The sequence below is a fragment of the Cyrtonyx montezumae genome, unplaced genomic scaffold (assembly GCF_038088225.1).
Source record: "Cyrtonyx montezumae isolate F1298 unplaced genomic scaffold, pur_monq_1.0 scaffold_17, whole genome shotgun sequence".
Classification (NCBI taxonomy): Eukaryota; Metazoa; Chordata; class Aves; order Galliformes; family Odontophoridae; genus Cyrtonyx; species Cyrtonyx montezumae.
The window spans coordinates 19,299,298-19,314,537 of record NW_027071903.1 but is presented as its reverse complement, the minus strand read 5'-3'; the positions used below and the strand labels follow the sequence as shown (position 1 = coordinate 19,314,537).

The 15,240-nt window shown below is 40.5% G+C and overlaps 1 protein-coding gene across 1 annotated transcript in view; it reads right to left on the bottom strand.

Annotated features, from left to right (window-relative positions):
- Nucleotides 1–9,388, bottom strand: part of TMEM266 (transmembrane protein 266) — a 51,543-nt gene extending 42,155 nt beyond the window's left edge. Inside the window, exons 1-3 of the mRNA XM_065733597.1 lie at nucleotides 9,307–9,388; nucleotides 8,321–8,426; nucleotides 5,065–5,253 (exon numbers count right to left, since the gene is read on the bottom strand). Coding sequence (XP_065589669.1) covers nucleotides 5,065–5,253; nucleotides 8,321–8,334 — 203 coding nt within the window. The 5' untranslated portion in view covers nucleotides 8,335–8,426; nucleotides 9,307–9,388. The remainder of the gene's footprint in view (nucleotides 1–5,064; nucleotides 5,254–8,320; nucleotides 8,427–9,306) is intronic.
- Between the last annotated feature and the right edge of the window lie 5,852 nt (nucleotides 9,389–15,240).

The window sequence follows — 15,240 nt, the reverse complement described above, 5'->3', positions numbered from 1 at the left end:
AATAAAAACTGAAATGTGAATATGAAAGACAGAAATAACAGCATTCACTGGACACAATTACAGAAGACAGACTCAAGGAACAGATATCCTTTTCCTCCAGGATGAGAGAAGACTTGCAACCAATCTCAGATGATAAGCTCACAAAATTCTTCTTCCTACGTTAGCTTCTGAGTCTCTGAATCTCCGTTCTTTGGACATATTTGATTTTCCTACTTTTTTAATTCCCTTCACATCTCATTCTTTTCTCAGAGATGCCAACTGCTTCCTTTCCAGCTGGCCTGGGACCAAACAAATCTCAGACTACACAAAAACGCACAGCTAGTGGTGGTGACTACGTTGAAAAATAGTATTTTGTAGCTGAGTTTGCTCTATTGAAAAGTGATACTGTGCTCTTTGTAGTTGTTGTAATTTTCAAGGAAGAATTTTCAAGGAAGTAAATAGGAAGTATTACTTTCAGAGCAAGCTTAATAATGTAAAGTTTGCATCTCTCTGCTTGCTTCCCAGCCACCAAACACAGATCTTTACTGAGACAGGCTCACTAACTAACTGCACAGGTATCATTCATATTAAAGAAAACATGGAGATCATAGCTGGTCCCAATCCTTGATTGTTCACAGCACACACCACTGCATGTAGACAATCTCTGAACTGTTCTCCATCATTCTTATTAATCATTAATGTAGAAATAGAAGAAAGTTTTTTTTTTTGGCAGACAGAACACTATTGGACAAAAAAAAGAAATTAAGAGTAGCATTTAAAGTTAATGTTAATATTTTAAAAGCTCCTTAATTTCTGGGTGATTCATCTCCTCAAAGAAACATTCCTTTCATGCAAACTGAGTTCTGTGCAGACATAGATTCTCCAATAAATCCACAAACATGAAGAAAATCATCTGCTTTGGGTACACAAGTATCACCTTATCTGTTAGAAGTGTACATTACTTGCTCTCCTTGGAACCCAAGGCACGTTTTTTCATGAACTTACTTCTTATCTACATGTCTCCAGTCAATGCCTCAATCATTTCTGCAATGTCTAAGTACAGAATGCAGCACAGAGTAAGAATGTCTTAAAATTAACTGCAGAGCAGACAAGACTAGCAAGTAATGAACTCATCGGTCCTGAGAACCAAGCTACTATTTATTCACAGAGCTCCACTGCATAGAGAACTCCCAACTTTTTAAATACAAATTGCTACAGCCACATAAAATTCAAAGTGTTTTAGTTGCAAACTGTTGGCATTTATCAGAAAGTTTTTTTTTCTGGAAAAAAAACATACAAAAAAAACCCCAACAAACCAACAGTTCCATTAATACCAGGCACATCAGCCCTCATTGCAGCTAGAATGCAAGCCAGGTTCAGCAGTCCTTCGTATCCCACACACTGACGTGCAGAGACTACAAGCACCTTATTGTTTTTAAATCTAAAGAAGGCAATGCCAGCCCATCCACATGATTTATAATTAATATCTTCAATGCATAATTCCATTCAACTTAATCTCTTTCTGTCACTTATATCTTTGGACTTCCCCTGTTTGAGAAGTCCACAGAAAGAAAATAAGTAATTTTTGCCTAACACACATCAGAAAAAGCCACAGTTTGTGGTTTGTCTGGGGGTTTCTGAAGGAATAGAAGAAGGTATTTTCTTGCCTAATTACACTTTCACTACTTGCAGGTGTGCTTCAGGGAGTAGCATCACGTGTCATCAAATCTGCACTCCTTTCTTTGGTGTTTAATGCAATAACCAGCATTGTAAACAATTTCTAACAAAAATAGCTCAAACCTCCAACAGAATTACTTCAATAACATTATGAGATAGAAACTGACTGCAAAGCCCCATCAATCTCCACAAAACGAAGTTTTTATTCCAGTTTCTTTAAAGCCATTTAACTCCAGGTTACATATGATCTACCTACCGAAAGATAGATCATAATTTTCTTCTCTTTTTGTTTTCCCTTCTCTCACCAGAATTGGGGTTGAAGGGGAGAACTTAATCTGATGTCATCTGAGGGCTTCCATGCAAACAAAGAGGGCTGAGCTATGACCCACCTGTACCTGATAGCCTATTAATATCAGGTTTCTCTCTATACACATTCTGTCAAGTTAAACAACAAAAATATCCTCTAGTTAATATCACGCTGTCCTTCACTAATCAGGTTAAATTTGCATGCATGCTTGGACTGGTGCACTCTGGTCTTAGAGAAAGCAAGGTAAAAGAAAGCTTCAGGGACCACACAACCAAATCATGACATCAGAAGACTACTTCATTGCCCCCTCACTCATCTCTAGCCTGATGTCTCTCCTGTTGCTCCGTGCATGGAGCTGGACACTAGTGATGAAGAGAGGCAACTCGTTTCAGGAGCTAGGAAAAACATTGTGGACAGTAAGGTGTTGAAAACCCCAATAAGGCCACAGGCACAGCTTATGACAACAACCCAGTATTTTCCAAGTCTCTTGCCATTTTTGTATTATGACTTTCCAAGAAGCAGGCACAAGCCAGACCTTCCTGCTGCAGTCCCTTGCAATTACAGCAAGCAGGGTTTGTCTAGATCACCTATAGACCTAGAACATTAGATTCTTAGAGAATATACACAGGTGATACAGCTTGGCAAGCTCCCCAAAATTCCTAGGGAAAGAATATGTAGAAGGGAACATTTGGAGGTCTGCAATTAAGGCAGACTGCCACAGAGAGGAAAAACAAGGCCTACATTCCCATTTAATACTCTGTGGCATTTGAGTTATCTTTCAGTATCTCCACTTGGAAGCTGAGCAGAAGCAATGGGGATATAGAGCTTCACAGTTATCAATGTGGACGCTGGCAGAAAATACAGGGACTCAGACACTTTCATTTTCCATCGGTTCCTGTGCTGACCTTTCCACATCATCATCTTGAGGGAGAGGTAGCTGGCAGTTTCTGTACCGACGTGATCTGACCCTTCAGAGGTCAGGTGGAAGAGAAATGAGTTAGACACAACTAAAAAGACCATGAGAAAGAAAGTAGAGCATGCTCATAAAACCAGACTCGTTCCCAAACAAGCCACGAGGTGGAAGGGGGTAGAGTTTTATTTGGGCTGCCAGCCTTCTTGAGCTCAGCTACTGAATTTCACAGGATAGCAACTGCAGTCAGCGCTTCCTAAAGGAAGGAGCCATTCCCACAAAAAAGATGCAGCCCTGGGGCTCAGTTGAACATACGCAGCCAAAATGCATTAAGACATACAAACTAAAGCTCTGAATTTTCTTCACAGATTCCCCTCTACAGCTGGGAAGTCTGGATGGCACCGCCTTGTTTCCATTCAGAATGATAAAGCAACAAGAGAAGTCTGCGTGAAGCATCTCTGCTGAGGAAAAGAACAAGTCTATTCCCACTCTTAGACTATAAAACTGTTCAAACAGTCACAATGAGAGACCTGTGCACTTTGGCACAGTGAAGAATCATCAGTTTCAGATCATAAAAATCTATTAAAATGTGTATTTGAACAAAACTTGTATTGACTCAGCACCAAAATAGCCTGAGGGTTACACCTGCATACTCAAATTAATTTTCAAGTACCTCTTCTGCTATGCAGGGTATTTCATGTTACAGTTGTAACAATACTTACATAACCTACTCAGAAAGTATTTCCCCTTGTTTGGAGTAACTGATTTCTCCAGATGTCTCACAAAGTCTAATTTAGAAAGAAATTAAAGGCAAGAGTCTTACCCTCTGTACTCTTTCCTGACTAGCACACAGAATACCTGCTGAGCAGAGATCAAGCAGCTCTCTGCTGATTTCTGAACACAGGTTAAGACATACTCAACTGTTAATAATTGCAGGCTTATATTAAGCCTTTCCATGCCTTCATCTTGAGAGCTCTGTATGATTTACTGTTAAGTGTTTTTAGACAGATCTTATGGGCAGTGGAGCATATATATATATGCTATATAGTGCAACATACAGTGGAGTAGTAACCACAGAGTCAGAGAGGTTATGCACATGTGCTCACCTCATCTCTGTCCCAAGGAATATTAAGCTGTACTGTTATCATTCCAGATAACAGTGTCATCTTAAAGACATCTAATGATTGCAGCTCTACTCTCCACTTCCTCCCATGCGACATCCAAGCACTTTGCTAACCTCACTCTTCTCTTCTTTGCTGTTATACAAGTCTCTTTACTTCTCGTCCTTAATAATAAAGGGATGGAACAGACCATTCTCTTCCTCACTATGACAATCCTTTATAATTTCCCCAAAGTCTCTCCATGTGAAATAGAAACAGTTATTTCCATCAGTCACAGGCTATTTCCTCCAATGGCAGGTTTTCAGCACTTATCATTCTCACTGCCTTCCTCTGTATCCTTTCAAGTTGACACAAAACTTCATGAAAAACATAGCTCAAGAGTCCACTTACAGCCACGTGAGGCCTGAATCAGGCATAAGGATAACTTCTTAAGTTCTGTAGAGTAATGTTATATAAACTGACACTGGGTTACGTTTGAGCAAATGTTATAAACTGATTAAGATCTTTCATTCCAACAGAACTAGATCAGTTATTCTACCACAAAAAACAGAAGTAATATGCACATATCAAAGTATATTCTCACATAAGCAAACTACACAATACAAATTATTCTACAAAAAGCAATGACCTACTCAGGAGTCAGCAGTATTGTCATTACCTTCCAGTCAGGAGATACACAACCATGTAAAAAAAAAAAACAACAACAAAACACAGTACCTAACCCTCTGTTATCCTGAAATCCTCCTGAAACACCACTAATGAGGAGCTTTCACCAGGCCATTCTGCATGTCTGACATGATAGAGGCTTGGTGTAGCTTTCCCCATCTGGGGGAAAGCTTCTAAACTGAGTTGAAGAGTAGCTATGAATTACATAATCCCAAAGAGCCCCAAACCAGCACTGATTAATTATATTAGAAAAAGTCATTTCCATCCCATGGCAGTGGTTTTGAAATGAGTTTGAGGACAACTGGCTGCTCTTTCCCAGCTCAGGGTTTTCTCCCCCTCCCCCCCCACAGGCAGCATTCCCATAACGTGAAACTAGAAAATAAAGTTTTGTCCTTTGTACTTACCCTTCTCTTTGGTACTCCTCATCCAAATTTGACAAAAGCTGGGACCCAGCCACAGACAGATCGAGTGCAGCTAAGGGTAGATCTCGATAAGCAAAATTAACAAGCTGTACAGGGGCAATGCTTTTGGTCTCTTCTTCAACTTGCTGCGAAATTATCTCAACTTCTGAAACACCACCTTCTATTGCAGGCCTGAAAACATAATTAGCAAAATAAAAACCTCTCTCTATAGAGGCACACACATATACTTCTTAACTATTTAAACATTTTTATTTGCTTGTTTATTTTTAAGTTGGAGACAAGAACTCTGCAGAGTGTCTCAGAACCCTAAGAAGGGGGCAACTTTGTTAAGGGAGGTATCCTCATTAACGGGGGACAGAACCAACATCTCCAAACTTGTCTTCAGTAGATCTCACAGAGTGGCAACAGCAATCTCACAGATAAAACAGAGCAGCATTTTACTCTGCTAGAGCTGCTTCAAAAGCACTAAATATAAATGAATGTGTTATAAACAAATAAGTGTGGAAACAACGTATGAACCCCAAATGAAAATCTTGGTGCGATACAGATGAGAACAGAAAGAAGGCATGAAATTACACCAACTAAAAACTCGCTGCTTCGTAACTCTGGCAAGTGTGCAATTAATAGTCAAGCTTAATTATTATACAAATAAGCAACTAGTTGATTGATGTATTTTGACCCCCTCACTGTGGATCACTACAATCAAAGAACTATTGAGAGATGGCAACTTGATTTCATTCAACAACAAAAGATTCCTCTGTCACGAGTTACTTCAAAATAATTCTGAAAGGAGAACAAAGATTTAGGAGAATTATGAACTCATCTATAGAGGTTATCTTAAGCAGCTATTCATACAGCTTCTAAGTCCAGACACGTATCTTTCTACTGCTCCACTAAACGCATGCAAGCAGAAATAGCATCTGACCATATGCATGTCTTCCACATTTATAACAAGATACTCACCCAGAACTCAAACTTTGTCAGCTGGTATACTATCTACTGCACATGAAGGACAAACTTATTGTAGAAAAAAGCTTTCACGAGAAGCCCCAGTAGGGACTGACCCCTTGCAGTCCCCAGTGAGAGCTCCTCGCTTCACATGATTCAGAGTAAAGTGCAAGAAAGTGCAAAAATGGCATTTACCCAGGGGAGTCTATTAATTTCACAGCAATCTCAGGCTAGTTTTCACAAGCTTTAAACAGCAGGTGCTCTTTTTCCTTTGAGAAACAGTTAAAAAGCACATGCACCCAAGTTACCTCTCTTATTTAACTGTGTAAGTTGCATGGGTGATTTTGTCCTAAAGAAGTTTATTAAAATATTCCAGCTATTCAAGCAAACTGAGTAATATGTTGGTTTTTTTCTTTTCAGAAGAAAAAAAATGAATTATTTAGTAGAGTTCTTAACTCATGTATCTTGTAAACCTAAAGATGTGAGTGAAGGAACTAAAATTCTATGTGAAATGGAAAGAAAAACCTATTGCTCAGAGCCTAAACATTAGAGTAACCTTTCTGGTTGGAAAACATTCACCCAGATTTAAAGGAGCTAATCGCTGCTGGCATTACACAGGAAAGTCATTTGAAAAACCTGAAAAAGCTTTTATAACTCAAGTATGTCAGACAAAGGCTCTGCCTGTACCACAGAAATCAGAATATCTCAAGTTGGAATGGACCCTCTTAAGGATCACTGAATCCAAACCCTGGCTCCATACAGAACAAAACCCAAACCCTGCATTTAACAGCAGCATCTGAATGCTCTTCAGGCAGTGGCAGCTTGGGGCCATGCCCACTGCCGTGGGCAGCCTGTTCCATGCCCATCGATTTCCCTAACCCTCCACTGACACAGCTCCATGCCATTCCCTTGGGCACTGTCACAGAGCTCAGTGCTGCTCCTGCGCTCCCTGTGAGGAGCTGCAGTTGCCACGAGGCCTCCCCTCAAACTCCTCTGCTCTAGGCTGAACAAACCCAGGGACCTCAGCCACATACACCTTGTCCACCAGACCCTACACCGTCTCCATAGCCCTCCTTTGGATGCTCACTAATATCTTTATGCCCTTGTACTGTGGCATCCAAACCTGCACACAGAGCTTGAGGTGAGCCTGCACAGTACAGAGCAGAGTGGGACAATCCTTTCCCTCACCCAGCTGGCAGTGCCAGGTCTGATACACCCCAGAACCTGATCCAGCAGCCAGTTATTCACCTCACACTTTTTTCTTTCTTTCTAGCTATATATGCTATATGCTACACATGCTGAACATTTTGCTCAGAGTGATACTGTGATTAACAATACCAAAAGCTTTAGTAAAGCTACATCAGCTGACTTCCCTTGGTCAAGCAGGTGAGCAGCCTTGCCATGAATTAAATTCCTTAAACAGAACTTTCCCCTTGTGAATCCATGTTGGTTGAGACTAGTGACTGCAGGTGCTTTTCTACAACTCCCAGAATAGTATTATCAGGCACTGAAGTAAGACTGACAGCCACTGTCACACCATGCAGAAAGTAGAAGCAAAGAGAGAGACTACTACAAGGACAGTCTAAAGGCTTATTTTATTTTACTCTTCTACTAATGATTGAAAGCATTAAGATTCATGTCATTTCCAACAGGACTGTATTTATCTGTCAACTGAAATTAGAGACAGGAGCTAATTTTAGCAGACTTCTTTCTGTGATTTTCACCTTCAGTGGCAACCTGTGAACCTTACAAGTCTAAGATAAGCTGATTCAGTTTTGCATGAAGACCACATAGTGATCCCATCTCCAATATTACGAGGGGGAAAAGGAAAACAGATTAGTGCAGCTTTCCTGCTCACAACAGAATTTACCTTTTGTATTTCTTAGACTACATCATAGGCAGAGTCTGATGTGACTGAAAAGCAAAGCAAACCAACCAACAGAATAGAGCTGGCAAGCAGCTTTCAGTTTTGGTGAAAAGGAAGGAAAAAGGCAAATGGATATGAAAATAATGAGACACAGTAGATTTTTTAGCCACTGGCTCTCAGTATAAATCCAAAACCTAATGCATTCTTGCTTTTCTACTAATTCACACTCTTTAGACAACTGATAAAATCCCACTATTCCTTCTTAAAATAAAATTAAATAGCATAAAATAGCAACTTAAAATAGCAACTTTTGCTTCCAGTCATACTAATGAATCTCTCAATGTCACAACAATACTCTCCAACAGGTAGCAATTGTTCCTGTGTAATTAAAGTAAATTATAATTAACCTTATCTGGTACTTACTGAGGACTGGTCATGTTGGAGGATGCAACTGAATCAGCGGTGTTTATTGTATTTAACTAGTTCCAATAGCTTTGCACAGATGTTCTAGACATCCAAAATGAGGCTTCTGCAAGAGTCAGAAACAGAATCATCTAAAACAAATTCAAAAGAACTTCAAAGGGCTGCACTGACAGTTTCTGTTGTGTTATCAATTCACCTAATTATTTTATTTCCCTTTATGATTCCTCTTCCTCCATGTTATGGGAGGTGTAAACTAGAGACATCTGCTCACATATATACTTCCATAACAACATATATCTTACTTCTAACTTCTGGTTCACTTACAGAAATAATCAGACAGGAGGGATTTTCAAAGAAAGCTCAGGGGCTCAGGAGCACAAGAATACTTCTTTAAAAGATCAATTTAATGCACTGTATTGAGATGGGTGCTAGCTTTGTCTGTAAAGTTTGAGGGTTTGTTGCCAAACATTCTGGATGGGCTGTTGCCACGATGATATTTTGATCAACAAAGCCCAGCAACATTTGGAAAAGGTGATGTGTTTGCCTATGGCATAATTTTGAATTTGGACCAACGCATGGGAACCAGAATGGAAGACAGCAATCAAATGAGAATAAAACTTATCAGTACATAGGTTGTAGTAGCTGGAAAACTTAACCTGGAGAATACCATATAAGAAATACAAGTCATATAAAACTTCACAGTAAGAATCTTGTGAAGCTACTGTTAGAATTGTACACTAATTGAAATCAGTAACTAGAATACAAAAACATACTCTTTATTTAAGCAGAAATAGTGTGGTTTGTAAACCAGTACAATACCAACATCAAACAATTTTCACAATGATGAAGAATAATTCTTATATTAAACTAGACTAGTCATTAACAGGTGGAAGTGTTTGTATCAGTCAAGCATTTACAGTGGAGATATATAACAGCAGCACGATCTATGGTAGTCACTTGATGCCAAACAACAAAACTGAACTTACATCATTTGCGGAGCCATTTCCAAGGCTTTATTTAACGTACTGTAAACTTGTAATAATGTAAAATGTAGTCATTCCATTCTCATAATACACCTGTGTATACAAAAAGAAAGGAGCTAGATTATTATCACCTTCCTCAGGTAGATAAGCTAGCCAAAAGCAATTTAATTATTCACAAGAAACACAATTGACTTTCAAACAGAAAACGTGTTTCAGAAAAAAAGATCCACACATACCACTTCCCTATAACCTTTAAATACTTATAACATCAGAGTAACAAACCAACTTCTTGTTTAGATATACTCCCTCTGGTACAGCACGGACTTGATGCCGTGTGCATTTGATATCAATGGGACTCTCTTCCCTGCTACACTTGGTCCTTGAATCACTATATTGATTGTATTCCCAAGGCAATAAAATACTAAAGCAATTGCTTAAATTAAAAGTCCGTTTAAATCATATACTGAAAGGATGTGGTAAGAAGATCTTATGCCTAAGATAGTTTTACAATAGCAGCCATGCCACTCAGCAGCAGAATAAAATTGAAATGTCACTAGAAGTCTCGTTTTGCAATGTTAGCTCCCAAACATCCCATTTGGGGTTTAAATTTTACTATGCTTTTCAAAACAACCCATATGTTGTGATTGAAGTATTTTACCTAAACCTGTTCTAAGCACACAGCCTGAGAAAATGGTAAAGGCACGAGGCACCCTGCTCCTACCCTGTGAGGCTGAGATGGAAACTGAAAATCCTACTGTAACCATGCTTGCCTCATCAAGACTTACTCTTCTTTTTTAAGCTAGAAGCACTTTTGTATTCACCCAGAACTTTGTTTCTCCATTCAGTCATACCAGTGGCACCCCCAATAAGCCAGACCTGCTGGCTCCTACTGGAGCTGGCAGCTCTACAGGGACACACTTGCTCTCTACCAAGAGCAGAAGAGCAAACTGTGGTTGGGCAGCAAGCTCTTCTGAGGGCTCTGAGTGCTCTGCTCTACCAGAGTCTGACCTTCCTTCACTGAACACATTGCTACCGTGACATCAGGTGCTCAAAGAGGTGAGATGAGGAACGTGGAAAGAAATCTGAAAGGCAACAGAGGGAGTCAAGTTTCCAAAGGACTGGGTGGAGCCCTCCTTGGAGAAAAAGCATAAAAAGTAAGTAATTCTGGGTGCAGATGACTAATGAGCTGATTTAATGAATCAAAAAGTGGTTATTGAGTACATCTGGAGGGCAACACAACTAAAACCTTCAAAAAGGACAATGTGTTGTATACATGATGTAAACAGATGACAAGGACTCGTGCTTCTTCCTAGGCTACACACAAGCATCTAACAACTCCATCTCGTCTATTTGCTACCTTCCTTGAAGCCAGTTTGTAAGAGCATAGAACATCTCCACGTCCCACAGGAAACTTCTGTGAAACTGAGTGGTGTTTAAAGGCAACAACGAACAGAAAGGAGAACTCATTTCCCTATATTTAATCTCTCACTTGCTTTTGTATAAGACATACTATAGGCAAAGGGCAACACTGTGAGCAGAATGCAGGCATTCTTTAGGTATCCCCATTCACCATCCAAGAGCAGAAATTTTTCCAAGCTGCCCTTTCTGCACCCAGCCCACTCAAGGCTTAGTAGATAAAAACACCTTCATTTCATGGGAGGGATTAGCTGGCAGTTTCAGGATGGGTTTTGTGTTTTGTCTTTGTTTTTTCAGTCATTTGTATTTTTTGTTTTCACCTTAAGTCCTTGGAACTGAGGCCAAGGCAGCGCATGGTTCATGCTGAGTTCCCACATAGCTATGAGCAATGCCCACTTTGTGAGAACTCAGCAGTTCTGTTTGTTCTGTGGCAATGAGTATTTTCAAGGTAAGAGGGCTGTGGAAAGAGCATAGTTTCTCAAGTTCTGTTTAACTCATTTTAAGAGGAGATAAAGCAGAAATGAAAGAACCACCTCCCAAAAGGTTTCCTGTGCAAGTTTTGAAGTGTTGGAATACTTCAATGACTATTTCTGGGTTAATAAACTGGGATACTGGTTGAGTGTTGGGAAGCATATTTCTGTAACTGGTTTTCTGTACAGAGTTGAGTTTGTAGATTCATTGCCTAACCCAAAATGTGCAGATTCACTGCTCAAATCTCAGCAAAGCTGACTCAGCTCCTCACACTTCTGCAGGAAGCGAAGCTGCACACAACTCGCTGAGCTCCTCTTGAGGCAAGACCTTTGAAATGCTTAAAAATGCTTTGCTTGCCTCCCAGCCCTTCTGCCTTCCTGTTCTTTGGGCAGATACTAAACACACCAGCAACTTCAACACTTGTGACGTACCTTTATGCTTAATTATTTCTTCTGCCCTCTCGTTTGTGAGTGCGTAGAACCGTTCCACTCCTCACGTGTTACAGTTGGATTGACACAGGTTGAAAAGCAGCATCATGCTCTAGGGCACTTGAGCAAAGGTTGACGCTGCCGCCTGTGCCCAACACACATCCTCTCGTGGTTAATGTGTTAATGTTTAGATTAACCTTTCACTGCCAGTCACCACAACCTAGCAGTAGCTTGTTGATACGCAGAGCTCAGCTGAAACAATGCAAAGTATGAAGCAGTTTGGGAGGTGTTATGTAAAATCAGAGCAAATGCATGATGGTATATGCTCTGCACGCGTATATACTCACTAAGCTTTCAAGAAGAACAAGACCACCACCCAAGAGGAGCTTCAAAAGAAATCTGTGCTCCACACCTGCATAAAAATGATGATTTTTAGCACTGGTTTCAACAGTCACCCAAAAAATGGACCACAGGGCAAAAAAAAAAAAGCCTGAAGCAAAAAAAGGTTGACCACAGGGAAGAAGGAAGATGTCTAATTTAAGCTTTCTGCACCACAGACTTCTAAGTTTTATGGTACCCTCTTCAACTAAGTTGCAACAAGTAATTGAACACTGTGGTCTTGACTTCATCTGCTCACGTGCTCCAAGAAGCACTACCAAGATGCTGTAAGCTCCCACTACCCACACACTTGTAAATGCACCATTACACATTACTGTGTAAATTCACTATCAGTAAAAGTTATAAACAAACCATGTAACAACACTACAGTTCCCTTTAAAAAAAAAGTGCTTCTCTGATGCACAGAGCAACACAGCTCCAAAAACAGTTGTGTCAGCACCAGGGGGGTAGGGCAGCACACATGGTCACAGCCATGGGAACAAATGGCACGGTGGAGAAATACTTAAGTCAGCTTAAATCAGAAAGATTTATACCTGAAATAATGTGCCAAGCTCTCGCCATCAGTGATATTAAGCTGGAGCAAGCACTCCACAGATTTAGTGAGAGGGAAACAAAAAGAGGCCCTGGTTTTAATCGCTCTTTGCTGTTGTGTTGAAGCTTTTTATTGTGCCTAGTACATATCAAGAGATGGAACTGTTTCATGTGTACAAAATAAGCCTCATTCTTAGTTAGCTCTTACACAGTCTAATATTCAAATGGAAATGATGGCTACTGAAGTTCCTACTGGACAATCTTACACAACTCACAGGGCTACCCAGAAGGAGGGGGAAGACTAAGGAGAACAATGAGAAATGACCCTCTCAAAGAGAAAAGGGACATGCGAATCTACATTGAGCTCTTGTGAATCACAGTTTGTTTTTTTTTAATTAAGACTATCGACATTGCCCTGAAGACAACTGGTCATATACGTCAAAATTGTTTCCTTCAGAAATCCAGCAACTTGCTTTTGTTTCTGAAGGGGAAATCCTAAAAAACTCCTTCAGGAAAGGTAGCAACACCCCCTTGCTTTGCTTCAGGTTGAACAACATTGAAGAGGTTCATTGAGATAGAAGATAGAGGATTGATTAAACTGACCCTCCCCCAAATCCACTCTGAGCCAGCCAACATTTTCAGAAAGTATTTGCTTACATGGCTCTAATAGGTGGATACATAATACTTCCTTTCTTTTCCAAAAATAACTGAATCAGATTTATCAAAAGATTACAAACGCAGAATGTTGTAAAACAGAGTAAATTAACTTCTTCCACAGAAGAAGTACAACAGATATGTATTTTAACATTGATTCCTGATTTCAGTCAAAGCTTTAATATTCCTATGCAGCATCCTGAAGAGAGGTACAAATGGTAAAGCTTCTCATTTCAAAGGAGAAAGGGGCACTGAATTTTGAATCTTTGTCACTGATCTACAGTCAAGCTTTTTCATGCATCTTTAAAGAAAAAAAATCAAGGAACAAACACATGAAGCCCTCCATTACAGAAAAGGTATTTAGGATTGAGAAAATCAGACATTAAGAAATTAGGAAATGGCAGATTTGAGCTTGCTCATGCAGCCATAATTCTATCCCCTTATGGGATCACCCTGTATGCTGAAATTAAGCAGAGTGCAGGGGGTGGAGTAGGAAGCATGTAATCCTGTAACTAAGAACTGCCTCACTATTTCTAAGTGTAGTTCATGTTTCCTAGAGAAGTCTGGACAGACCATCAAAAAATGAGAAAAGGGATCTTTTGCATAATCATCATCTCCCAACAAAACATTACGAGTGCTGTTTGAAGCCTTCAGTACCGCAAATTTGGACGTCAGGAGGCATTAAAATCCTTTAGAGGAAGGCTAAACAAATACAAACTGCTGGGATAGCCCAGCCCAGTCTCCTCCAGGCACCTGTAGATGTGCAACACACGCTACTTTCAAACACACAGAAGGTGGTTCTGTTTGGGATGGCAAAGCAGGGATTCTGCTTGTACTCCTCTACCACCTCTTCTCTGAGGAACTAGAGGGAGTGGGAGGGAGCAGAGGTCTGTGACATGCCAGCATCCCAGCTTGAACATTCTTTCAACACATGCCTGTGTTGCCCTGACAGCTCCTACAGACCCTCATTCCCATCTGCACTGCTACGGGCCACATATGGTACTGCTGAGTGACTGTACCAGAACAACTGAATATATTACCAGCACCTCCCAGAAAAAGCACAAAGCCCAGCAACTACTTGAGCAATCCACAATGTACCTAAACCTGAAGACACTGGGATGGAAAAGTTCTCCTCCTGACTAGCAGCCACCTGCTTGCTGAGTTTTAACAGCTCATGGCAAATAACACAAGTAATGAGGCATCTTAAAGCTCTGGAAATGTGTAACTATCAAGGAGACTTGAACAAAGTTAGCTCCCTAACAGGGAGCATACATTCATTTAGGAAAGAGTGCTCCTTTGGCCTCTCACTCTGAATTCATTCTCTAGGATTGTACTTACTCCATGCTACACGCTGTCCCCCATCTAGCTGCAATAAATTGTTTTCTCTGTTGTTCTCTATAGCTTCCCTGGGTGGTTAAGCAGAAGGAAAAACAACAGAACTAAAAACCTACCATAGGGCTCTCAAGTCCAGACTCTGAATTCAAAGACCAATCACAAATTTAAAAGGTGCATTTACAAGTTCATCTAGCCTTCGAAGGTTTGTGCCTGCTTAATAAGAAGGGAAACCACAGAGGAGTGCTCGGTATCCCAGATACAAACGTTAGGCACTGCACACCTCAACACCTCCTGCTCTACTCAGCTCTCCCACTGCTGGAGATGCTGCCAGTTGAGAAACGGGTGATGACATATCCATGCATACAAAGCAACACCACTTAGACCAGAGGCGGCCTCCTTACAGTCCAGCACAATGTAAACAGCTCAGACCCAATGCCATGCTGACACTTTTTCCTGGGTTCACAGTTCACAAAAGCTAATACTGAGCTTTCCACTTGCCACTGCACGTGTTGATGGGAACAAGCATAGAATCACAGCTCCATGGGACTGAAAACATCTATTTTCTTTCCCACTCTGAGGAACTAAATGGCTCTGGTAGCACATGGGTAAAAGATAACTTGGACAAAATTCATGACAAGGGCATTCTGACACACCTCTACATCTCTGTCCATGCACACTCGTCCTCATCACCCCAGGTATTTAG